Below are 27562 nucleotides of genomic sequence, written 5' to 3' on the forward strand. Positions count from 1 at the left end.
TACAGTGTATATCCACCTTTCGCAGCAATGCAGGCTGCTATTCTCCCATGGAGACGATCGTAGAGATGCTGGATGTAGTCCTGTGGAACGGCTTGCCATGCCATTTCCACCTGGCGCCTCAGTTGGACCAGCGTTCGTGCTGGACGTGCAGACCGCGTGAGACGACGCTTCATCCAGTCCCAAACATGCTCAATGGGGGACAGATCCGGAGATCTTGGTGGCCAGGGTAGTTGACTTACACCTTCTAGAGCACGTTGGGTGGCACGGGATACATGCGGACGTGCATTGTCCTGTTGGAACAGCAAGTTCCCTTGCCGGTCTAGGAATGGTAGAACGATGGGTTCGATGACGGTTTGGATGTACCGTGCACTATTCAGTGTCCCCTCGACGATCACCAGTGGTGTACGGCCAGTGTAGGAGATCGCTCCCCACACCATGATGCCGGGTATTGGCCCTGTGTGCCTCGGTCGTATGCAGTCCTGATTGTGGCGCTCACCTGCACGGCGCCAAACACGCATACGACCATCATTGGCACCAAGGCAGAAGCGACTCTCATCGCTGAAGACGACACGTCTCCATTCGTCCCTCCATTCACGCCTGTCGCGACACCACTGGAGGCGGGCTGCACGATGTTGGGGCGTGAGCGGAAGACGGCCTAACGGTGTGCGGGACCGTGGCCCAGCTTCATGGAGACGGTTGCGAATGGTCCTCGCCGATACCCCAGGAGCAACAGTGTCCCTAATTTGCTGGGAAGTGGCGGTGCGGTCCCCTACGGCACTGCGTAGGATCCTACGGTCTTGGCGTGCATCCGTGCGTCGCTGCGGTCCGGTCCCAGGTCGACGGGCACGTGCACCTTCCGCCGACCACTGACGACAACATCGATGTACTGTGGAGACCTCACGCCCCACGTGTTGAGCAATTCGGCGGTACGTCCACCCGGCCTCCCGCATGCCCACTATACGCCCTCGCTCAAAGTCCGTCAACTGCACATACGGTTCACGTCCACGCTGTCGCGGCATGCTACCAGTGTTAAAGACGGCGATGGAGCTCCGTATGCCACGGCAAACTGGCTGACACTGACGGCGGCGGTGCACAAATGCTGCGCAGCTAGCGCCATTCGACGGCCAACACCGCGGTTCCTGGTGTGTCCGCTGTGCCGTGCGTGTGATCATTGCTTGTACAGCCCTCTCGCAGTGTCCGGAGCAAGTATGGTGGGTCTGACACACCGGTGTCAATGTGTTCTTTTTTCCATTTCCAGGAGTGTATTTCTTTTATTTTTATTAGAATCAACTGATTTTTGTAACCGATCACTTCCACTAAAACTGATGAATTTCATTTCTGTAACTGCATATTCGAAGAGCCTGGTGGACACCGTTCGGTAGCAGAAGGGAATAAACAACAACAATGAGGTTCTTCAGTTGAGTACGTGGAATTTTAGAAGTTATGAAGTCAAAAAGCTGAAGAGGAAGTTGAGTGATTTACAGAAAGAACGGAAGTTAGGATGTAGAGAGAAAAAAAAGGACCCTCTGTCATGGCAATTTAAGGATAATTTCTGCAGCCCCAATGAGTGACGAACTGATTCTCAAAAGGATACGAAAATGGTGGTAACCAAGCGAACGAGTTACTGCAACGGGCATAGTATTATCTCTGTGAATACTTTCACGTCTATGTCGTAAGATTATGGCGAAAAAATAGAATACTCTAAAAAATTCGGAGTTTGATAAAATATGCAGATATTTGGAAGTCGTGAGGTAGTGGGTACGTTAGAGGAAATAATGCGAACTGTACCACAGAAAATGTTGGGAAACGTAGCAGATGAATTAATACAATGTAAGGGCAAGAAGAGGTACTAGATTACCATAAAAATGAAGAGTAAGCAGGAAATGATAGAGAGAAAAGTTGTAACTAATTCCACGACTAGGAATAATTAAAGCTATTTCGCGAAAACACCGCACGAAGTTGGAAAACGTTGCTCTACACATGGGAAACACCTGTTGAGTGAAGAGGAAACAAAGCGGAAATCTTAATAACGCGTCCTGCAGGGCACAGTTTTTTCTTTTCCCGAAGCTGCTTACTCCATTTGACATCGTGAGATTATGATGACAGGACGCAAAGAATAATAGGTGTCAGAAATGGCAACCATGATGACCTCTGAAAATTCTTGAAGCATCGCAGACTAAAATTTAGAGGAACTCCCGAGTAAAAATGCATGCACAGCTGCATTATAAAAACCACGCATTCTATCAGCTATAATAATCATCTCTTTATCTGACCTTCGCTTTAAGAAATCAAAGAAGATAGAACTTCAGAAGAGTTGCGTGTATTATATTCAATGTCAGAAGATAACAAATTCCATAAAGGAAACTAGTGTACAAATTCAGATGGACGCTGCAATATTCCCTTTTGTATTATGTTCACGAACCATAGAGATGGTTTCATGTACAACAGTCATGACTTCACAATACGGCGATAAGATAATTAGAAATAGTGTGTTGTAATGATGATTATGTTGCAGTCCCATACTCCTTGACAGAGCGTAGGGGACCGATGCGGGAGACTCGCACCGCCGTGCTAGGCAAGGTCCTAGTGTAGGTGGTTTGCCATTGTCTTCCTCCGACCGTAATGGGGATGAATGATGATAATGATGAAGACGACACAACAACACCCAGTCATCAGGAGGCAGGTGAAAATCGTTGACCCCGCCGGGAATCGAACCCGGGACCCCGTGCCCGGGAAGCGAGAATACTATCGCGAGACCACGAGCTACGGACGTGTGTTGTAGAACACATATAGAAATGTAAACGGACCTCATTTTGGTTCATTTCCATACATGCGATATCCAAAGTTTGTGATTAAGTTTAATTTGGAAACAACGCCTGTTTTGCATCTCACAGTTACATTGTGTTGCTTTGTAAGCATATGGTGCAAGACGGTTGCTACACTCGCACGTAGCCGAGAAACAAAAGACAGTACGTGCGAAGAACTGAAATCTTCTGAATTAATCATGATCGTATGAATAAAATGCGAAAATTCCATCTTCCTATTCATTAATACCATCATGGCTGCAATGCGAATCGACATGACTGTGAAATTCGTGATCCATCCGTCACCAATCGTAATCGTTGGTAAACGTTTTTTCTCCCGCTGTACAGTGACAGTTATCCTGTAAGACTCTGCTCATTCACTCAGTTCTTTAATCTTGTTATTAGTAGTTAGTCAGGTTTGTTCTGTACACCCGGCGCTCTTCAACCTGGATAACGTCATATGAATCTTATTAACAAGTAAGCCGGACCAGTATCGGATTAAATGTCAGTCTTCAGCATAAAACATCATTATTTCGAAGCCACTCATGTTTTCAAATGGTTCAAATGGCTCTAAGCGCTATGGGACTTAACATCTGAGGTCATCAGTCCCCTAGACTTAGAACAACTTAAACCTAACTAACCTAAAGACATCACACACATCCATTCCCGAGGCAGGATTCGAACCTGCGACCGTAGCAGCAGCACGGTTCCGGACTGAAGCGCCTAGAACCGCTGGGCCACAGCGGCCGGCTACTTAAGTTTTATAATGTGTACAATCCATTACGTGATCTGGAACCACGGGTACGATTTTCGACGACTAAGCAAACCCTGATCATACACCGCGCTGTGCATAGCATAAAACGTAAAAAATTCTAAATTCAGGTGAAGATTGAGCTCTGTTCCACCAAAAGTCCGGTGAAATCGTAAATAAATAAACTGAAGTGCAGCTTTTGCCGACATCTGGATCACATTGACATAGTCTAAATTAGATTTTTTTGCTGCCGTGTTGTATGAGACGATTTTATATGATTTTTCTTCCAAAAGTACACGAATAATAATTTATATCTAAATCTATATACACATTGTTACAAGTTCTGTACACCTATCAAGAAAATTTTCTCAGTCTGGAATCTCGCGACCGCTACGGTCGCAGGTTCGAATCCTGCCTCGGGCATGGATGTGTGTGATGTCCTTAGGTTAGTTAGGTTTAAGTAGTTCTAAGTTCTAGGGGACTGATGACCTCAGATGTTCACTCCCATAGTGCTCAGAGCCATTTGCAGTTACTTTCATTTATTTGACCAGATGACAATCTAAGCGCATAAGCACATCACATTATGAATACAATAGATTTTGTTTAAAAAGTAACACAGCTGTTTTAATTTTACTGTTGTTATGTTAGTTTTTCTTAGTTTCACTTATTGTGTTCATAGATCAGACATTCGCTGTAGCTGATATTTGACGGCGTGACTCAAAAGTACTAAAACTTTTGTTAGTGCTGGTGTATTCTGTTCACTGCAGAACCGAGTTTAGTATGGTAAGAATCTAGTTGCGTAAATAAGGAGCAATGAATCTTCAGCCCAATTACTCATCATATACGCTGCCCTCCGTGGCCTATCGCGTTGACGAACAGCCGTTTCGGGTTCTTGTTTTCCGCCAAGAGCCAAGTAATTAGCGCTGCGGGCTTTCTTGCAGTCTTTCTTCCTTCTATTTTTTCGTCTGCGACGAAGCACGAAGACCAAGAGCGTCGTCAGCGGAGTGCTGATTGGATCTACACCGAACCGGCATCCAGTAACACCAAGAATTCAGTTACCCCAGAAAAGACTTTCTGCTTTCCTGGCTCCTACGGGAAAAGTCTTTACGTGCCGCGTTTCTCTCAGTTCGTACGTGGACTCGAGCGCAAGTGCAGTGCTTTGTAGAACTCGTTTGAACGTTTTTATTTAATTTATGAACGACATCTAGATTTTACACGTTTCTCGACTTGCGCTGCTCATACTTCCTCACCGCGCTCGCATTAGTGAACCCTTAGAACCCGATACTCCGTTCTACATTCGTAGGTGTTTGTGGGATGTGTCGAAATATTGACGGATTAATTCCCTTTCTGCTGCCTACTGTGTCACGCGTGTATGTAAGTCTTGGCGACTATTGTTGGGCCGGCCGAAGTGGCCCTGCGCTTAAAGGCGCTGCAGTCTGGAACCGCAAGACCGCTACGGTCGCAGGTTCGAATCCTGCCTCGGGCATGGATGTTTGTGATGTCCTTAGGTTAGTTAGGCTTAACTAGTTCTAAGTTCTCGCTCCTCGATTGTCACAGCTGGTGAAAATATAAGGGGCGATCAAAAAGTTTCCGTTTGAGGGCTTTGGTGCAGCGTATATGCAACACAGCGCGACTTCGGTGCAGATATATAAGCGCCGACATGTAGGCAGAAGATCATAGCGACATTCGTGTCTTTTCGAAGTGCATGCAGTAAATGCAGAAACGTGGACTATGACGACGTTATTGCCAGATGCGTCCAAACGGGACCAGTGTGCTGTTATTCCGCTCTTGGCAGCTGAAGGACAATCGTCGCTGGACAAAAAAATGTTCAAATATGTGTGAAATCTCGTGGGACATAACCGCTAAGGTCATCAATCCCTAAGCTTATACACTACTTTACCTAAATTATCCTAAGGACAAACACACACACCCAGGCCCGAGGGAGGACTCGAACCTCCGCCGGGATCAGCCGCACAGATCATGACTGCAGCGCCCACGACCACTCGGCTAATCCCGCGCGGCGTCGCTGGACATCCATAGGAGATTGAAGAATGTGTCTGTCAAAAATCAACGTTGTGGAATGATGCGTCATGTTCCCAAGGGGTGCTGCAGCTTCATAATAGCGCTCTTCCCCCTATTGCAAATGTCGTAACATAGAAATTATGCCAACTCAAGTGGGAAGCTTTTAATCTGATTCTGACAGGTCACCAAAAGTAGTCACTAGCAACTCCTTTATTTTCGTAGCGCGTTTCCGGCGTTATTCATCATCAGATGCCCTGCACAATGCAATAAGACCACACTGCTGCGACAAAGAGTTTCTGCGACTTCTTATTAGACATGAAGTTACTCCATTCACAGAAGGACAGAAATATTGATATGACATATAGACAGTTAGCAAATGATGTGGTAACTTCGTGTCTTGTAAGTCGAAAGACCTCTTTGTCACAGAATTTTACTCATATTGCAGTGTGCTGGTCATCTGATGATGGGCCACTCCCGAAACGCGTTATGAAAATAAAGGAGTACCTTTAACATCTAGTGACTACTTTGCGCCACCTATCAGCTTTGTCAGATTCATAATAGACACCAGTAAAAATGGTTGCACACCTCTCACGTGATTTACCTAAATCGCTCCAGGCAAATGCCGGGATGGTTCCTTTGAAAGGGCACGGAAGACTTCCTTCCCAGTCCTTCCCTAATCCTATGAGACCGATGACCTCGTAGTTTGGTCTCTTTCCCCAAACAACCCAACCCCAACCTCACTCACGACTTTGAGTCGCACTTACAGTATCACGTGGTAGGCACTCGAGAACCCGTTCTACACTTCTTTTCTCTTCTCATGCGGTTATGATGCATTGGGTCCCTTAAAAAAGCCTTGCAGGACCGGACGAGGCTGTGCAGCGGGCAGTTATGCACTTCTTCACGCAGCAGGGCACCGTGTTTCACCAAACGGTTTTCTTCAACCTGGTGTGTCTGTGGAATAAGTGCCTTAACGCTTATGGCGGTTTTGCCCCATAGTCATACAAATCCTGGACTATACGGCTTTCTAAGTCTTCTTAATTGCCCGTTATGTTAGTGAAGAGAACCTGGCGTGTTAGTCTTCATACTTGCGGCAACCGCAGTAGGATTTTACAAGATTCTGCCCGCGGCGTTTCGTGCAGTGACGCTCGTCAGTAGCGGTGTGCGGAGAATCGTTTGTTACCCACCTGAGATACAATCTTCTTTTCTGCAGCAGCTACTGCCGGCTGCTAGTGTGGGAAGCTCGTGGTTGCCGCTAAGACATAGCGGAAACCGTCACGCGATGTTGCTTGCGCTTGTGGAAAAGTGCACGAGAAGAATGGAGCGGAAAATCAAGAGTAATTAAGTGAGTTATTAAAGATGTTACTCCCACTGCGAATTACTCCGACTGTGAAGACAGGCGCGTGGAACATACGTTGAATATTTGTACAAACGAAGCAGGAAGAGAAAGGAGAAAGATGAATAAAATCGGATGCTGGAGGCAGCGCTGAAATAGTTGAAAAGATCACGGTATTTGGCAGATACACTTCATAGCCGAGAAAATGCCATTTCATGGAAGAATCAGCTGTACAGCTTGAATATCTTATGACGTGCGACTAACAGAAATTGATATAAGCAATCACAATGATAGGTCAATACATCTGTTCACGTTCCTGCCATGGTCTTCAGTCCGAAGACTGGTTTGATGCAACTCTCCACGTTACGTCTATACTAAGAAAGTCTATTCATTTCTGCACAACTACTGAAGCCTGCATCCATTTGAACCTGTTTCGAATAATTAAGCTTTGGTTGCTTCTACAATGGTTACCCTCATACTTAACGGGAGACTTCACCCAAATATATAACTTTTCTTCTGCTTTGACGATTTCAACCGAATTATATCATGTCTATTACGTAAAGATGTTGCAGTACCCAAGGTTTCAATTCCAGGACTTCATTGGTCTTTGAGTTTCGATCTTTAATATGAATTTCAACAGTAAATACCTTCAACATTTCGCGGCCCTGTCAGCAACTGTATAAATATTAATTTTAATTTTAATAATCAACAACCTCAGTTGCAGCATTTCCCTAGAATTTACCTAGGTTTCAGTTGGGATAACCCAACCTTCTTCAGTTCCAATACAGCACTTATGGCTGCCGCATCGCAGTCGCGAAGTGGGGCCGAGGCAGTTTCAGATAAGTTTCTGCAGTCTGACGATAATTTATGGATTTGTAGTTTTAGCTTGACGATGTCCACTATGGACAAACGGTAGTAACTGTTATTCTGGAGAAGGTTGGGTTATCCCGAATGAAACCTAGGTAAATTCTAGGGAAACGGTGCCACTGAGGCTGTTGATTATTAAAATTAAAATTAATTTCAACAATATTTTTGAGCTTTTGATACTCACACCTCAGTTTTCATGTTCCAGATTTTTAAATACATTCACAAGATACTGTTCATCAGTTCTATGTATTCATTTTATGAGAAATGTTATTAGTTCATTTTCAGCACATTTTCCGAGTTTCAAACTTAAATTTTCTTTAAGTATCGGTACATAAATGTGATAATAGCAAAACTACGTTACCAATATATTAATGGAAAGGGACATGCAAATACATCAAGACTACTTCCTGCAAAAATTTGACAGATTGGTTAATATTTAGGATAACATAATTAGTCAAACAAATTCACGCAATATGGATTTAAAAATTTTCTAAAATATGAATACTAGTACAAGATACATATCCATTAAAATTCACCAGCACCATACTTTTTCCATTCCTGCTCCTGTAAGACTTCGTTTTCTTGTAATTTCGAGCCTAGGTTAGACTTTTGCTGAATTTTTACTTCCCCAGGTAGTATGTTATGGACTACCTGATCTGTCGTAGATCTTCTTTTGTGATTGTAATAAAGGAGTTCTGGATTTCTGCTTTCTTCAGTCTTCAAACAGTCGATATTGAACCGAGAAACGGCTTCTGCAGCACCAAAAGTAACTTTGTTCTCTTTGGGGCACTTGAGCCAAACGAATTTATGCAAACTTTCGTTTGTATTTTGTGTCTTGCCATCAGGGTGTCTTTGTCAGTAGTGCATCACATACAAGTTTCTGATAAACGGTACCATCTTAACCACTTTGTCAGCTGTCAGTGCCGCAGCCCCTGGTGCCGTCCATTTTGCAAGTATCTCTTAGACGTACTTGTAACAGCCAAATCGTTTTGGGACCTGAATCTAAACACTCGAAAGATGTGAAATAGTTATTACACTCTTTTTTGAAAAAAAACCTGAGGTTTTAGGATGAAGTCTGCCCCAACCGTATTACTTAATGCGTCAAACTGCGTCCTGTGAACTATTACCCGCTATTATTCAAGTTGTGTCATATTTCTTTTCTCCACAATTTCATTCAGTACCTTTTAATTTGTCTTTCGATCTACTGATATAATCTTCAGCATTCATTTGTAGCGCCCTAAAACTTGTATTCACATCTTGTATGGAACTGTTTATCTTCCACTTTTCACTTCCGCGCAAGGTTGTACTCCAAAAAAACTTATTCGGTGAAGGGATCATAACATTTACACTGATATTTAATGTTAACAAATTGATTTTTTTCAGAAATGCTCATCTTTTTATTCCCTGTCCCAGTCTCCTTTGGCCATAGTGATTTATCTTGCTGCCAAATAGTAATACTGTTTTTAAGGTCACATTTCCTAGTATAGCCTGATTCAGTATGCGAACATTCCATTACCCTTATTTTAATCCTATTGATAATCGTCTTTAACCTCCTTCCAAGGCACTACCTACGCTCTGCTTTGCCGTCTGTAACTTAAGTTGTGGCGGTTCTCCCGTCCTTGAAGCGCTTACTGTACTTGGGTGGCAGATATCTGATCCACCAATTAGCTCACGGAATCTAGACGCACCATGTACGAGTCACCGACCTAGGGAGATGCCACACAATAAAGGGACTTGCACAAATCCCTTGCACAAATGCTACCTAATAACAGGAAACTCAGTCTTGAATTAATGAAAATCTGTCTGCGTACTCTGGATCGAAGGATGAGAGAGCCTATAGCTGCACTATCAAAGGTCATCAAAACCACCGAATAACAGTCTTCCACAGAATAAATAGCTTGTCACTTACATAAAAATTTTTCAAATGTTTCAACTCCCTATTGAAAATGCAATCATCCCATCAATTCATCTAAACACTTTCCTAAATTTAGAATACGAATGAAAGACAAAACTAGTTTAAACATACATCACTGTATTTTCTTTTATTTATGCAGCAGTGCGCCGTTACTATTCTCTGACGTGAACTCACTCAAAAGTTACAATCAGAACTCTGTTCGAACTTGGTACGTACGTACATCCCTACAAGACCACGTAGAACAGAGGAGTTTTATTTTACAATATTTTATATAAGCTCAATCTACGGGCAGTGAAGTAAGGTTCTGTTTGACGGCTGCATCATTCTCGCCGCACCGTCGGATACACGCTTTTAGTGGCCTGGTCCACTAGACCGGCCAACGGGGTCCACACACAGCGGTGCCGATTTACTTAAATCGCTCTTTGTGCAACGTCTTCTTTCTTTTATTTTTATTTTTACTGCACCGATCTGAGATAGAAATTCCGCTTCATTAAAGACCGTGGTTGCTTTCTCACTGCCGCTACAATAAACAACATTCCAAGACAACTAGAATAATTTGCTGGGTAGCAAAGTAAATTAATATGGTATGTATAAGCAGACCATTACAAAATAAAATATCTTCGGCTCACCTCAAAGCTTTTATTTCTTCTCCCTTAACTTCAATTCCCTTTCCACGTTTCTTCTAGGTTTCGTTTAAGGCTTGCTCAATGTACTACTGAATAGGATCCTGGATATGCACTCATCCTGTCTCACTTTCATATTAAGTATTGTTTTCTTTACGTGTTCTTCGGCTCTTGTAAATGCAGTCTCGTTTGAAGATGAACTTTCGCTCTCTGCACATGATCCCTGCTTGTGTCAGAATTTCAGATACTGTATTCGACTTAAAGGATTTGTCTAAATTTAGCAGTTCTGTAAGGCACTGAATAAGAGTGCAAATAAGATGCCAGTGAGCGGTCAGCAGCGTTCTTCTACCGTGACAAATTGATTCAAGAAAATGTTGAATATATAACAGGGACATTGTCTGTTTTTATTTTCTATCTCCTTCTTACTAGAGTTCAGATTCTGTGAGCTGTGACCGCATACCCTGATCAGTGGAGTGTTGATAGGTGACAAATACATTAGTTCAGGGCTTCCCAACCTGTGGTCCGCGGACCCCTTACGGGTCCGCCGGCTCTTTCTAGGGGGTCCGCGGCTACCTTTCACCAAATCGTGTAAAATAATGAGTAAAATTATTGAATAAAAATGTGAAAATCAAATTCATCACTTTCTTTTTTGGTGTGAAAAACACGTGTACTTTTACTTCAGGTCGTATCCCCAAGCAGCCTTTGCGGTTCCTAAGTGAGAACGTATACATAGTTCAGTGCCGGAGAATGCGGCTTCTCTGATCGACAGATCAACTGTCTAGCAACAATACGGGGGTCGTTTGTGCGTCGGCTCACGGCGCTAGATGCGCTGAAACCTTTTACGCACGCGCGGAGCGAGCTTTGTCGACCAATCACAGCTCTCGCTGGCACGTATGCGGCCCCAGGCATCATTGAATGTTAAACTTGCCTTGTCAGTGCACTACCTATTTCATAAGTCGATTTTTGACCAGTTTATTACTTCTAACATAGATCGGTGGCTGAAGTCAGGATCATTGAAGAAGGCTACAGTGTTTCTATCGCCTTCACAGCAAGGGGAGTTTCCAGTTGAAATATATGAGGAGGGAGGACGACCAAAGGAAAACTTTACATACATTTGAACATTTTTATTCGGATTTCACACACACACACACACACACACACACACACACACACACACACAGACAGACGACTGTTACGAAATATGGATGCTCCTTACACAACAGTAGCCAAATAGTGGAAGTGAACAGACCATAAGCGACAGCTTGTCAACAGCGAACAGTTTGAGCGTGACGTTGATTGCTCTTGGAGGAAGAAAGCTCCATCGTGTGAGATTTCAATTCCCAAGTAATTTTAATCAGGCTATAGTGTGTTGAACAAAGAGAGTAAATCCACTAGTAAGTGTCTGGATACAGTGGGAATTCAAATTGGATCGTTAATTTCAAGTTGTTTTCATTCATCTCTAAACCAAAGACTATTGATACTTCGGGAGGGGGGGGGGGGGGGTGGTCATTGGGAACATGGCACCTGCATTAAGAAGCTTTCAGTTCCCATGGGTTTCGCTCTGAAATTTGAAGTTACTGTGCTGTTGACTGACTAGGGATCCGCCATGGATTTTCGACTGAAGAAGGGGTCCGCCAGCTGAAAATGTTGGGAAGCCCTGCATTAGTTTACTCAGCTTCTTGAGTGTCAAACAAAACATGGAAAAATTGTTTTTAGTTTCCGCAATTTTTAACGCTGCAAATCCAGTCAAAACGTAGGAAAAACTATTTTTAATTGTACTACCTGTTAGAATTGGCTCTTAATCCTCTCATGTAAGGAGTTCCAATAGGATATCTGCGTATGTGACACTGTGCAAGTTATGAGTTTGACATTTGCCTCACGGGTAGTTTGTGAGCTATCTGTGCCGAACTTTGTAAATTGTACAAGTCACTTTGACATCTGTTTCTTAGTTTTTTCTAACTATTTCCTCGATAGATATTATGCTTATTGTATCTAATTTCTGGTTCTACAGATTTTTGTTACGTAGTCCCGAAGTCCAATAATCCCATGACCATTTGCTCCCACTTGTATGTATACTCTAGGCGTCTGCTGTTGGTCCAATGTGAACGCTGTGAAACAGCGATCCAAGACTCTAAGGTATATAGATATAGATCATCAATGCCTGCTAAGAAGAACCAGACAGGAAAGTGTAACAGACAAATCTAGAATAAATTTCAAGCAGTGGGAAATTTTACATCAATACCATATATTTCCATAAAACTGAAGGTGTCATCAACCGCCGGCCGATATGGCCGTGCGGTTCTAGGAGCTTCAGTCTGGAGCCGCGTGACCGCTTCGGTCGCAGGTTCGAATCCTGCCTCGGGCATGGATGTGTGTGATGTCCTTAGGTTATTTAGGTTTAAGTAGTTCTAAGTTCTAGGGGACTGATGACCTCAGATGCTAAGTCCCATAGTGCTCAGAGCCATTTGAATCATTTTTGTCATCAACCAGATGGTTGATTCAAATACCACAGTGCATTATTAGACTTGGCCAATTGCGATGGTGTGCCCTAAACTCCCGCAAAAATTTCAGGCGACTTAACCGGCCAGTTATAGGGGACCTGTGATTAACATGAAATCCAAACAACGATGTAACTTGGCATTTTTCACAGCGACAGATCGTTGGCAGGGGTGAAAGAAGCGGTTCTGGCGCAGGAAACGTTTAGGAGTGGTAAATGGGTGGGTGGTTGTGGAGACGCAAATACTTGTCAGCATCGATATTATTCATTCATAATACAACCCAGCTAATCAGAGCTCGTTACCTTAAGTAACGAAAAAAGAAATATTACTTGCACTCAACTGAGACAAATAAAAACTTGAACAGTGTATCTTACATTAAACGTCAACTTGACAAAAATCTTGATACTTGAAGCTGATCACACATTTCTTCCTAAATGATATATAAATGAGGGATGACAAAAGACAGCCAAACGTGAAGGCTAGTTCTGCAAATCAAAGTTGAGTATAGAAAGAAATAGTCGATTTAAGCAACACGGTAGAAAGGCCTAAACGATATTGGATTATGGGGAGAGATAGACTGGTTCATCAAACCAAAACGTATACTTCAGCAATATTTCCCAATCGCCTGTACAGGAGTTAGTAAGCAATCTCTTCTGTAGAAGAGAAACTATAGTTTACCAATGTCCTGCCGTCAGTTCAAAGGTTGATAAAATTAAAATCGAGGAACTGACAGACTCCGTTTCGGAAAGGATAGTGGTATTAGAGAGGGCTCTCCAAGAGGTGCTGAGGGATGCCAGTTGGGAACCAACTTGAGGCTATTTTTTGTGCTCGTTTCTTCTTATCATTTTGTGGCTGAGTTTAAAAGTTACTAATATGCCATCCGTCTTCATTTACGGCGATCTGGACTTCACTGTGGATTCAGTCTCGTGTAATTCATTTCCTCTTATCTTTCTGTGCTGAAAATATGTCAGACCAACGTGACGTCGGAAAGTAAGGTATGCCTGTACGCGGGGTGCGAAATTTTTGGTTCACCGATCGTCGAGTCGCGTCATAAAAATCCTCGGAGGGAAGTCCCGGTGTAGACGAGCGAAGGGCAAACTTTAGACGAACCCATCCTAAGTACCTCTATGTACTTCCCCGGCCCGCCCGGTTGGGAGTGCGGTCTAACGCACGGCTTTCCGGGCAGGAAGGAGCGCCTGGTCCCTGGCACGAATCCACCCGGCGGATTTATGTCGAGGTCCGGTGAACCGGCCAGTCTGTGGATGGTTTTTAGGCGGTTTTCCATCTGCCTCGGCGAATGCGGGCTGGTTCCCCTTATTTCGCCTCAGTTACACTATATCGGCGATTGCTGAGCATACAAGTTCTCCACGTACGCCTACACCACCATTACTCTACCACGCAAACATAGGGGTTACACTCGTCTGATGTGAGACGTTAACTGGGGAGTCCACCGGGGGCCGAACCGCGCAATAACCATGGGTTCGGTGTGGGGTGGCAGAGAGGTGAAGTGGACTGCGGTAGAGGTTGTGGGGTTGTGGACCACTGCGGCTGCGGCGGGGACGGAGCCTCTCCGTCGTTTCTAGGTCCCCGGTTAACATACAATACAATACAATGTATTTCCCCACACAACTGCCGAGTATTGCAGCGTGGTTCGGACCAGTCAGGTACCGTGTCCCTCCATGATGTAACGTTATATCGGACGTCGGATTAAGCTCCTGAAAGGGCTGGTTCAAATAGCTCTGAGCACTATGGGACTTAACTTCTGAGGTCATCAGTCCCCTAGAACTTAGAACTACTTAAACCTAACTAGCCTAAGGACATCACACACATCCATGCCCGAGGCAGGATTCGAACCTGCGACCGTAGCGGTCGCGTGGTTCCAGACTGTAGAGCCTATAACCGCTCGGCCACGGCGGCCGGCTCCTGAAAGGGGACTGACCAAAGGTAAATTTGTCTTGGACTGTATAGTTGCCGTAATGGTTTGTCCACCTCTTGTACTCCATGTGGAGGTATCTCGCCAAGCCAAACTTTGGCGACGTTCTTCAGCGATTGAAACAGGGACGCTCAGAGTTATGGTGTTCCACCCACGACAGAGAAAGGAGCCTGTGATAAATGGACACAGGCTCACATTCAACTCCAAATTCGTAACACAACACATACATGCCACTTTTATCCACGTAAATCCTCTTGATTGTTTGAACCTTCGAGATGCGTTATGGAAATACGGAAATAGTTACTGGTTACAGTAAAACTGTTGTGATTTGAGACGTTCTCGGCGTATTCCATTCGTGAAATCTTCTCGGGTGATCAGCCGAGTAAAGGCGTCGTCTTCTCGCAACGTTTCGAAGGGTTTCGTACCCATCATCTTCAAGCGAAGATGATGGGTACGAAACCCTTCGAAACGTTGCGAGAAGACGACGCCTTTACTCGGCTGATCACCCGAGAAGATTTCACGAGTAAAACTGTTGTTTCATTCGGTATCAACAACAGTCATGATAAAGCCTAACGAAAAAGTTTTCGCATTTACATCTACAAGTACGTCCGTACTCCGCAAGCCACCTGGCAGTGTGTGGCGGAGGGTACCTTGAGTACCTCTATCGGTTCTCCCTTCTATTCCAGTCTCGTATTTTTCGTGGAAAGAAGGATTGTCAAAAAAATGGTTCAAATGGCTCTGAGCACTATGCGACTTAACTTCTGAGGTCATCAGTCGCCTAGAACTTAGAACTAACTAAACCTAACTAACCTAAGGACATCACACACACTCATGCCCGAGGCAGGATTCGAACCTGCGACCGTAGCGGTCACGCGGTTCCAGACTGAAGCGCCTTTAACCGCACGGCCACACCGGCCGGCTGAAGGATTGTCGGTATGCCTTTGTGTGGGCTCTAATCTCTCTGATTTTATCCTCATGATCTCTTCGCGAGATATACGTAGGAGGGAGAAATATACTGCTTGACTCCTCGGTGAAAGTATGTTCTCGAAACTTCAACAAAAGCCCGTACCGAACTGCTGAGCGTATCTCTTGCAAAGTCTTCCACTGGAGTTTATCTGTCATCTCCGTAACGCTTTCGCGATTACTAAATGACCCTGTAACGAAGCGCGCTCCTCTCCGTTGGATCTCCTCTATCTCTTCTATCAACCCTATCTGGTACGGATCCCACACCAGTGAGCAGTATTCAAGCAATGGGTGAAAAAGTGTACTGTAACCTACTTCCTTTGTTTTCAGACTGCATTTCGTTAGGATTCTTCCAATGAATCTCAGTCTGGCATCTGCTTTACCGACGATTAATTTTATTTGGTCATTCCATTTTAAATCATTCGTAATGCCTGCTCCCAGATAATTTATGGAATTAACTGCTTCCAGTTGCTGACCTGCTATATTGTAACTAAATGATAAAGGATCTATCTTTCTATATATTCGCAGCACATCACACTTCACCTATTTAAAGATATTCCTCATAGACTAAATGACAGCCGCACTCGCAGGGCTAATTTTACGAATTTCGCCTCCTTCTGGGTTTCAGTGTCGTATCTTTCTTCAGTTACCACGCTAGCATCAGACACATCAGTCGGGAAACGAACAACGAAACCAGGACCACCGGGAAGTGATCAGCATAATTGGTCGCCGCGCTCGCAAATGTCACTTGCCTTGGCTACGACACCGCCTCGTTCAACATGAGAAGGTGGGCGGCAGTAAGTGTTGCGGAATAGCAGCACGCCACTGCTTTCAGCCGCCTGGTTCAGAATATGTTGCCACTGCTTGCTGTTAGGCAAATTTCTCAACAGTACTGCAGAAGACAACCACAGCGTACCCGTTTATGCTGAGGATGGACATAAAGGTTGTTTATGACCAAAAAAAGTTCAAATGTGTGTGAAATCCTATGAGACTTAACTGCTAAGGTCTCATCAATCCCTAAGCTTACACACTACTTAAACTTAACCTGAATTATCCTAAGGACAAACACACACACCCATGCCCGAGGGAGGACTCGAACCTCCGCCGGGATCAGCCGCACAGTCCACAACTGCAGCGACCTAGACCTCTCGGCTTATCGCGCGCGGCTGTTTATGACTGATCACAGTCCACAGTTATTACGAGTTTGCAGTCGTTTGAATTGAGAACAAGAAAAATAAATGTAAGTGATGCGGAGGCTGGTGCAGCATATCGAGAGTCGTTGAATGCTGGCTTCAAAATAACGCTATTGACCGTCTGTAACGCCGACATTTTGACTAGATGTGGTCTAATGTCAGTATTGACTAGATATGGCTTAATATCATTCCTTTATTGTTCCACAGCCGCATAAGACCCCAAAACAGTAGACTGTACAGCGAGCTAAAAACTACATCATACAGGGAGGGAGACATTTCTTATAGAGAACAACGTGTGTTTCAGTGTACTATCTCTAATGGAATTATTTCCAGAAGCAGTTCCGGCATAACAGTTTGTCAGAATGAAAGCTCCTTTTCATCGTAAGTCTGTTATCCTGGGCTTAGATTTTTAGCTGAAGCCTCAGAACCAGCGTACAAAAACATACATCTATTACCAAAGACATCAAATCACACATTTTGTACAAACACACGATTAATAGGTTACGGGAACACGGGTACACCATCAGCGGTCGTAAGGTCCTATGATTGGTGCATTTGCGCCTTAAATCTGGAAAGGAGCTCATCTGATATACAGTTCGATTTTTCTTCTCGTACGATATTCTGCAAATAGTAGACTCATGTGAACGGGTAATTATTTTCCTTCCCAGATATCGAAAACACTCTTACACATTAGTAACCGATACTGTTCTTGGGAAGTATCCTTACAAATTTGTCCTCAGTTCGAATCCGAATTGAAGCAGCTTGAAAACAGAGAATATTTTCAAGGAAGTGTAATTGGACATCTAATGTTCTTAAAAAAACACGTATTTTATATTCATATCTCTAACTTATTCTGTAATATTACTCTCTACAGTTCTTACTGATATCATGTCAGCTATTCCCATAGTCTTAAAATATGTTCTATCAGCCTGTCTCCTTATGTCAGTATTTTCCATTTATGCCTTTCGTTGCCGATTCTGCAGATATACTGGATTATTGTAAGGAAGAGGAGAAGTACTTAGGCTAGTACTTCCCCTTAGTATATTAAATAAGAGCTTTTCAAATTTAGATGCATGTAATATTACGCACGTATCGATGAGGAAAAATCGATTTCTGCGAAGGAACTGATTTTCTAGGGGATTCCCCTTCGCCACCCACACAGTCCCGCTCCCTAGCTAGGCGGCCGACGCATATGAGTGTCATGCAGTAGACCCCACTAAGCTCCTAATATTGCTACGGACATTTTTTTTTTTTTTTTTTTTTGGTAGGAGGACTATAATTCTGTAGATTCAGCTTCGAGAGACCAGGTGACGAGATGCTTGAGTGTGAAGTTGCAGAGATGGTAGTAGTTACTAGCTCTACTGTTGTATGAAACGCATTTAATTTTACATTTGGAATATCGCACAGCACGGGAAAGTGTTGTATCTTCCCAGACTTCCGCCCTGTAATAAAAGTTCACTATACTTTCATAATACATATTTTAATAATGGTATCAATTTTTAATGTGCTGTAGCCATTTCTGAAATTATAAAAATTACTATGCAAAATTAAGTTTTTTGCATATGTGAAAAACTTTTCCAAGGTGCAGTATTGCCAAGTACCTAGGAACAAATATTCTATTGCCATTTAAAAGCGTTGCAGTTGCAAAAACCTTGTCAGTATTGTATGTAATCGTTTGTCTGATGTACTACTACTCTGCTACACATCAGTAATCAGTAATTGCAATCAGATTAGGCATAAGTATTGTCAAAAACGGCTTACAAGTAAAATACATTTTCAGGTAGAAACTACTCCATATCAAAACTAATTTATGTTTTTAAGACAGATAAAACTGTTAAAGAAACTCAGTTTACTTGCATGTATAGCGTGTTCCATGGTAAAAGACCCTCAGTTTCAGGGTACAAAATGGTCCACGACCGATGAAGTATGACTTAACTGTTCAAGTGTTATCAGGTTACCTTCCATACAGAAGGCTGTTGCACGCAGCGAATGTTATGTAAATGATAGATTTCAGCTATCCGTCGTCCTTTTGAAATTTTATTGGTAGATCTAGATTTCAGCTAGAAAATAGCCATTCTCAATGCACTATCATTTTTGAACAATGCTTTTTAATGCCTGTTGGTCGGGCTTCATCCACAGTTCATTGAATACTGATGAACTGTGGATGAAGCCCGACCAGCAGGCATTACATGCATTGATCAAAAATGATAGTGCATTGAGAATGGCTAGTTTCTAGCTGAAATCTAGATCTGCCGATAAAATTTCAAAAGGACGACGGATAGCTGAAATCTATTATTTACATGTTCACGTGTTATATAAATAATTCTAAAATATATAGAATTTTACTCACCATAAAATTCCGCACCTGAAGAATTAACAATATATTGGAAATAGCTTTAATAATATTATGCAACGCTTAAAAGCTTTTAACGAGAAATAATTACAACTGGCCCACAAAACATAACCTCATGTCTAACAGCACCGAAAACTATTGAAAATGGCGGTAACTGCTTATGGCGGTTTCTAGTGCGCATTCCTTCATGCGATTCTAAAATGAGTCAATAGACCGATGTACCGACCAAACAAAATTATGTGCTCCTAACTACATTATCCTCTACGTACAACTATCTCCCCTACTCATATCTATGAGCCATTTCTAATATTGTTATACATTATTCATTAATACGACACCCCGTGTTCCCTCTCTTTCTTCCTTATTAGTAGAGATGAAAATACTGTGAACTTGAGGTACCCCTTCACAAACCGGGAGTCGCTAGTTCAATTATTAGTGAACCATATGACTTTTAAAATCTGCGCGCGCAAAGCAGAGAAATCAAAGAACAAGAAAAGAGTACAATAGCAATATTCGACGTATGCCTTTCTCAGGAAGTAACATCAAGTACGTTTTCGCCAAATTACAAGTTAACCAATAGAATCTGAATACCATAAAAACAGTCGTATGGTATGAGAGTCTAGAGGGATTTTCAGCCGCCTTTCAATTGGGCTCCAGTTCGGCGACTCAAATGTCCCTAACTGACTCCAGTTATCCAAATGGGAAAGAGAATGTACAGTTAAACGTCGAATCTGAATCACGTGTCGTTCCTGACATATCTTCACTGACTGACATGGTAAAGACAGACAGAAAAGTTTCCAGTTCTAAACGGCATTCGATCTCGCCACCTTTCGGCTTCCAAGCATGCGCTTCATGAGTAGACCACAAAGCCCGAATAATCGGTGTCCTTTGTGGCTCCTAAAATAATAAACCTTTTTCATACATTTACTGAATTTTAAACCACTTTTTGTGTTATCTTGAGCACAAGTGACGAGCGCTAAGAGAGTCCCAGCATGATAGCTGGCAATGGATTTTTAAGAAATTCAAAACCTGTAACGGTTAAATGTGAAGGCCATAATTCTGGCTGATTGCTGTACTTAAGCTACAATATTTATAAAAAATAAAGTACCCGCAGTGACTTCTTCCATTTGTGGACTGTCTTGGGAGATATTAAGATAAACGTTTGCTCTACCCCTGCTAGCCATCATTTCTGACTGGTAACGAGAAAATTTGTATATAGTTTCAAAATTTATTCAATAGCTCGACTCAGTTTCAAGTCCATCCTCTTGTCGAATAGGATTACACGACTGATTGTTGTTACGCTTGAAAGAACGATGTGAAATATTATCGTTTCTCAACCAAGAAGCTGTTTGGATAAAGAAAAAAAAAGATATGATCTAACGAACGGTTAATGACAAGACATTAAAGAATCTAGTGTTTTAGTCTTGTAACCACCGGTCTCGGTGATTACATTGGAGATAGCAAAAACCCCAAGTGGTAGTAACTGTACTGAACAATGCCATTATTATCAAGAATTATGAGGTTCTATAGCGAGGAGTTGGGACTTAATCAAAGCAAAGAACGATAATATACACGATACCACTAAACAGTGGGGTAAATGAACAGAAGAAGAGAATGTTCGTCGTTTTTTACACATTGTGCCATCAAAAGGAAATAATTTAAGTTTTCGGTCTGGTAACTGCCAACTATTGTAAGAGGTACACTCCAATATATTCCAGCTTCCTGTTTGCTCTAGATGTGAAACTTACGACGACAGCCATTAAGGTAATTAAATTAGACATCCAATAAGAAACACGTTTTTCGCTCTATCTCGCAAAGAGACGTTTCAAATCAGCGGCGTCCCTGTGGTTACTTAGCGACTGCACTCTTGTCATCACTTTGAAAGAAAATGGGACGCTATATGACTTCCCGTCAGTAAAAGCTTCAATTTAATTAAGGTTACCATTGAAATATTTGCTTAACGACGAGATTCTTGGTCGTAGCTTTATTCAAGAACAGGAGGGACAGCTGTACATAGTAAAAAGGAAAGAAAGAAAAAAAAACAAGCTAAACGACATAAAACATCACAGGCTCTTGCTGGTTGGCAGACACTCCCTTTTGTGACGTAAAGTGCTGAAGGGTGTAATTTAATTCAGTAGGGCAAAAGAGCTTCTGGCTTTAATCACTGTTCTAATAATTAAATGTCACAACTAACTTGCTGAGCAGTTAAGTTGTATTTTTACAGAAAAACAGCACACAAAATGAATTTCGAAGGCGACAGTTACCATTGCAAATTTTATGAGAAATAACTCAAGTAAAGTGTGTGAGAGTCATAATTGTTGCTCATGACTTAAATAATGAAAACTGTATCAGTTATTTACTTTCCGATGCGGAGCACAACGCGTTTCGAGAATTTATTCTCATTTTAAAAATGCATTTGCACATTTTTTTTTACATGAGTATGTTTGGTGATGTTTGCATGTGTGATTTTCTGCCTCACTTGCGTCTTCTTGAAGTCAGACTGCAATCGGAAAATTAGGCAGTGTTCACATAATTTGACTGGACTACGTATTTCAATGTACTTTTACTGCGTAGTTTCTTATGAGGCCTATAGGAGAGTACATCTCTGAATTTGTACCACCGATACCTGCTACTAAGATGTCAAAAAAGACTCGAGAGAGGCAGAGAATCACACACTTGAAAATGAGAATAAATTATCGAAACGCGTTTTGCTAAGCATCAGAAAATAAGTAACTGGTGCAGTTTTCATTATTTATATTATGAATGACAGTTTAAGGCTTTCCTGAAACATCTAATATGGTGACCGGAATTAAGTACATTACTGTAGCGACTCAGATTACATTGTAGATATTTTCACTTAATTATGGTTCCTAGTGAAGCAGTTCAAATGGTTCATATGGCTTTCATATGGCATCATATTTTGGGGTAATTCATCACTGAGGAATAAAGTATTTATTGCACAAAAGCGTGTAATCAGAATAATAGCTGGAGTCCACCCAAGATCATCCTGCAGACATTTATTTAAGGATCTAGGGATATTCACAGTAGCTTCTCAGTATATATACTCTCTTATGAAATTTGTTATTAACAACCAAACCCAATTCAAAAGTAATAGCAGTGTGCATAACTACAATACTAGGAGAAAGGACGATCTTCACTATTCAAGATTAAATCTAACTTTGGCACAGAAAGGGGTGAATTATACTGGCACTAAAGTCTTTGGTCACTTACCAAATAGTATCAAAAGTCTGACAGATAACCAACAAGTATTTAAGAAGAAATTAAAAGAATTTCTGAATGACAACTCCTTCTACTCCATAGAGGAATTTTTAGATATAAATTAAGAAAAAAAAGAAAAAAAACAAAAATATTGAAAAAAAATAAAAAAAATAAAAAAATAAAGAAAAACAAAAAACACAAAAAAATAAAGTTGTTATATTAACTTAAGTATGTTGTTAAATTAACCTAATTATGTCATGTATTGGAAAATTCGACTCGTTCCACATCATTACGAAATATCGTATTCATGATCCATGGAACTAGTATTAATCTAATCTAATCTAATCTAATATGGCTCTGAGCACTATGGGTCTTAACTTCTGAGGTCATCAGTCCCCTAGGACTTAGAACTACTTAAACCTAACTAACCTAAGGACATCACACACATCAATGCCATAGGCAGGATTCGAACCTGCGACTGTACGACCGTAGCGGTCACGCGGTTCCAGACTGAAGCGCCTAGAACCGCTCGGCCACCCCGGCTGGCTAGCGAAGCAGTAAATATGAAAATTTTAAATGGGGGGTGAGGCGTCGGAGATTTGAGATTTCTATACATATCTGTGTGTCATACACACATGTGATACGTATCTGACGTAACTACGTATCTACCAGCACCCTTAATGCTGAAAGCTGTCGTAATGAAGTACCAAAAAGAATGTCACACAGTAGCTGAACAGAGACCAGGGACTGATAACATGAGAACAAACGCGGTTTCGTAGCTTTGTTAAGTATCCTGCCGAAAACAATAACCGTTTTCGACATCAGAGTAGGGGGTACCGATGGGTCAAATTCGGTGATGTCTCTCATGGCCGGCCGAGGTGGACGATCGGTTCTAGGCGCTTCAGTACGGAACCGCGCGACTGCTACGGTCGCAGGTTCGAATCCTGCCTCGAGCATGGATGTGTGTGATGTCCTTAGGTTAGTTAGGTTTAAGTAGTTCTAAGTCAGGGCTTCACAACATACGTGCTCGCGGAGCAAGCTGTGAGCAGCAAGGCGCGAGCACGGAGCAGCGCGAGCACGCTATCCCCACTACCGGACCAGAGCGGAGAGTGGGGAGAGTCACGTGGGGCGCACATCAGCTGCCGCCAGTCATGTAAATCCGCGGCCACCTGCAGGGATATCACTCACGAATTATTACTGCAACAAATGAAACAAATAAAGGAGAATGTACACACGCCACATAATTTTATTAGCTTAGTGTATGCCCCTACATTCGTATTAATTTGTGAACTGTTGCACAATAAAAGGTGTCACTGAAGTGTGGGGTTCTCGGTTACCTTGTACTTTTTCTCCTTTACAATTGCGTCTATGTTCGGAGTAATTGTTCTTGTGCATTGTGGGCGCAGCGTGCCGTTTAAATTTCGATCAGACAATGCGTTTCTCAGGCGCGTCTTGTTACATTTCATTGCAGAGAACAGTTGTTCACAAACATACGTGGAACCGATCATTGATATTATTGTAGCCGCCAGTTTGTGCAAACGAGGAAATCTATCCTGAGGGAAGCTTCTGTAGAATTCCAAAATGTTTTTCTTGTTCTGAAATTTGTCTCTGTATTCTCTGTCACACTGCAGGTCAATAATTTCTAGTTGCAGCTCAGGACGAATCTCTTCAATATTCGCTGAATATGGAGAGGAGAACAGATCAAAATCACTGTCTAATGCTGTCAGATCTTGAAAGTGTTGATCAAATTCTTCCTTAAGGGCATGTGAATAACGTTCACAGTCTTTGTGAACATCTTGCATGGATGATAATGTAGGAAAATGAGCTAGATTTCCTGTTTCCAGCTGACTCAGCCAAAGTGTCAATTTCATTTTAAAAGCTCGTATTCGATCTATGAAATGAGTAATTAGCAGATCTTTACCTTGTAGTGAAATGTTCAAAGCATTCAGATGGCTAATTAAATCTGCTAAGAACGCGAGATCACATTTCCATGAAGGCTCTTTCAATTCAGGAACACCCATATTATTTATTTCCATGAACATATTTATCTCATCTAATAGGCAAAAAAATCGATTTAATAATTCGCCACGACTAAGCCAGCGGACCTCGCTGTAATAAGGCAGGCTACCGTACTGGCTTTCTACATACTCAAGAAAGCTTTTAAATTGCCTGTGTTGTAGCCATGCTTCCTTATATAATTGGTTGTACGAAAAACAACACTCATCACATTTTTTAGAGTGATACTCTTTGCACATAAGTTTTCCTGGTGGATCAGCCAGTGAACGTCCCTTGTTTCATTCGGCACGGTCAGTTTTTGCATTTTCTCCTTCAACAGCGAGACGATACCTGATTTTTTCCCTGTCATCGCTGTAGACACTGAAACTAAAGAATTCCACGACAGTCCTATATTTTCAATACTTTCTTCAACACTACTTAAAATATCACCTCTGGTTGTAGTGTTCTTCATGGCTACTACATCGAGGAGCTCCTCCCTCACCTGAAGATCTCTATTAACACCTCTAATAAGTATGGTAAGCTGCGCTGTTCCTGTGATATCAACACTTTCGTTCAGAGATAGAGAATACGCCATAAAATCTTTACAGATATTTGCAAGCTGGCTCTGGACGTCGTCTGCCATGTCCTGTATGCGACGCATAATGGTCATGTTAGATAATGGCACAATCCGAAACTGTTCAACTTGAGATGGACACAAATGTTCCGCGGCAACTACCAAATATTCTTTTATTAAATCGCCATCAGTGATGGGGAGCAGGGATTTTGCTAAAAGCAAAGCAATTTTGTAACTCACTCTGAGAGCTGCCTCAGTTGATTTTTCTTCGTCGTCCAGATCTTCTTCGGTTAGCTTCCTTTTAAGTTTAATAACTTCCTGTGCACGATCTGGTCCATTACATTTTCGACTTCCGTAGTCTTTAGCGTGGTACGACATATAATGTCGCTGCAAATTAAATTTCCTAAAAGAATTCAGCGTTTTGTGACATACTAAACATTTTGCAACACCATCTTTTTCTGTAAACAGATACAATTCCTCCCAATGGGGGTTGAACTGCGAAAGCATGGTTGGGGTTACACAACGGCGATTTGACATGATTCTTAACCAGCGAAGTGATCGTAGTACTTTAAACGTTACACAGTCGGCGCGAATTCAATAGGCACGCTGCGGCCGTATCCAAACGTGCGCGCGCATTTCCCCTCCCTCCCCACTCCGCGACCTTGCACCTGCTCGCGAGCACGTGCCTGAGCAGACGCGAGTACTTGCGCTCAAAACCGGCCAGTTGTTAAGCCCTGTTCTAAGTCCTAGGGGACTGATGGCCTCCTCTGTTAAGTCCCATAGTGCTCAAAGCCATTTTTGAACCAGCGAAAACGTATCGTTAAGTATATTAAATTTCCTAAAAAAACTTTCTGTTCATACTTCTATAGGACTAATAGTTCACGCACAGCGACGAAGAGCGACCAGTACAATACGAATACTTCGTATCTGAATTTTGAAGATGTTGCGGGTTGCACAGCCTACAGTAGGGACAGCTGTGTAGGAAAATCAAAAATTAATGTTACTGTATCATGTGGTGAAGTTATTGTATGTATAAGTCTGCCACTTGGGCTGTAGGGTCAAAGTAAGTCAACGTTCTTTATCGGCAGGTCCATTCCAACCCGACAAAAGAAGCACAAGTAAAATGAGTATAGGTGTCCGGGGTATTTTGCACATACATTGGTTCACAATATCAGAACACAAGTTCCTCATAGGCCATTTGTGTTATTCTGCATTGCAGAGTATGGATATTTTCCAATAATAACCACTGTTGTTGCATATTTCTAATGTCATGTGACACTTCACTGATAAAAAGACCTATAAAATGAAACTGAAGAGCGAACCTGTAACATGGCAGGCGTTTCCGTGGAAACATTCGGGTGGCCCGTTCTCCACAACACTTGGCAGCTCCAGACGGCTAGCTAAGTGAGCGTTTGGTGTGGTTGCAGGTGCTGCCATGATGGAGGAGAGCGCCTCCGCGGTGCCCGCCGCGTCCCCAGCAGACATGGACACGTACGTGCAGCAGCTGCGGGCCGAGAAGACGCGCCTGGACTCGAACCCCGAACTGTCGCTCACGCAGCGCCTCGTCGCCACAGGTGAGCGCATTTTAGCCTTACAGCAGTTTGACGCCGTAGCAGCGGGTAGCGTAGGTGAGTCACCAGTCTGGGCCGTCAAATTAAAATGAAGACTGCCGTACGTTTTAACTGAACATTATTTCCTCTAAATTCTTTCTATAACTCTCATCACAAAAACAAATTCAGTACATGTTTCATGAATTAAACTGCGAAATGACCTTGAACAGCTCTGTTTACGGAGTGCGCGAACGAGAATCTCCGGAACGAAAAAACGTTGTGACGTCTCCTATTGCTGCCTACTGGCCACTTCCACGATCAGCGAAAGTGTAATGCCCTTTTTCTGTGCCCAGCCAGTATTCTTCACCTCTTCGATATATGTGAAAGCGAGACAACACTATCTGTCATTGCAGTCAGCGTTTGTTGGTTAGGTCTGCTCCTTGGACTAATTTCGTTAATAAATTTAGATTCAAATTATTACTATCGGCTAGCTTTGTTCTTTAGCGGTTGCCACCAGAGATGCTGATTAACAACGTGTCCGATTCGCGTTTCAAAATAGATTGACAGCTTTGATTTGCGTAACGGATATGCACCGAATTAATTTCTTCGCAAGTCACAGCGTTCATTTAACATAGCACGATGTTTTGTCCGATGAAAATTATTCCCTTTAATATTAATGTGGAATAAACTACTATTGTTACTATTGTCCAGAGATAATCCAATAGATGATTCATGTAAACAGCTGCCACAATCCAGCGCAGAGGAACGGCGTCCTCAAAACATTGGCTCACACGGCCCGTACCCTGCCTGACAAAGAGAGCCTTAACCAACAACTTGAACATCTGAGGTCGGTTTTCCGGAAAAAACAGCTACTCAGACAGGCAAATTCGGAGAGCTTTACGTCTCACACCGACTGCATAATCGGAGGAAACAGAAGAGGAACCCCAGCAGGGTGGGGGCATAGTATTC

General features: G+C 42.6%; 1 protein-coding gene across 1 annotated transcript in view; it reads left to right on the plus strand.

Moving 5' to 3' along the window:
* The window catches only part of LOC124620057, a 334068-nt gene extending 307362 nt beyond the window's left edge, over positions 1 to 26706 (plus strand). Inside the window, exon 2 of the mRNA XM_047146725.1 lies at positions 26471 to 26706. Within this exon, the coding sequence (XP_047002681.1) occupies positions 26471 to 26706 (236 nt within the window). The remainder of the gene's footprint in view (positions 1 to 26470) is intronic.
* Positions 26707 to 27562: the final 856 nt, after the last annotated feature.

This window comes from Schistocerca americana, chromosome 6 (assembly GCF_021461395.2).
Source record: "Schistocerca americana isolate TAMUIC-IGC-003095 chromosome 6, iqSchAmer2.1, whole genome shotgun sequence".
NCBI classification, from domain to species: Eukaryota; Metazoa; Arthropoda; class Insecta; order Orthoptera; family Acrididae; genus Schistocerca; species Schistocerca americana.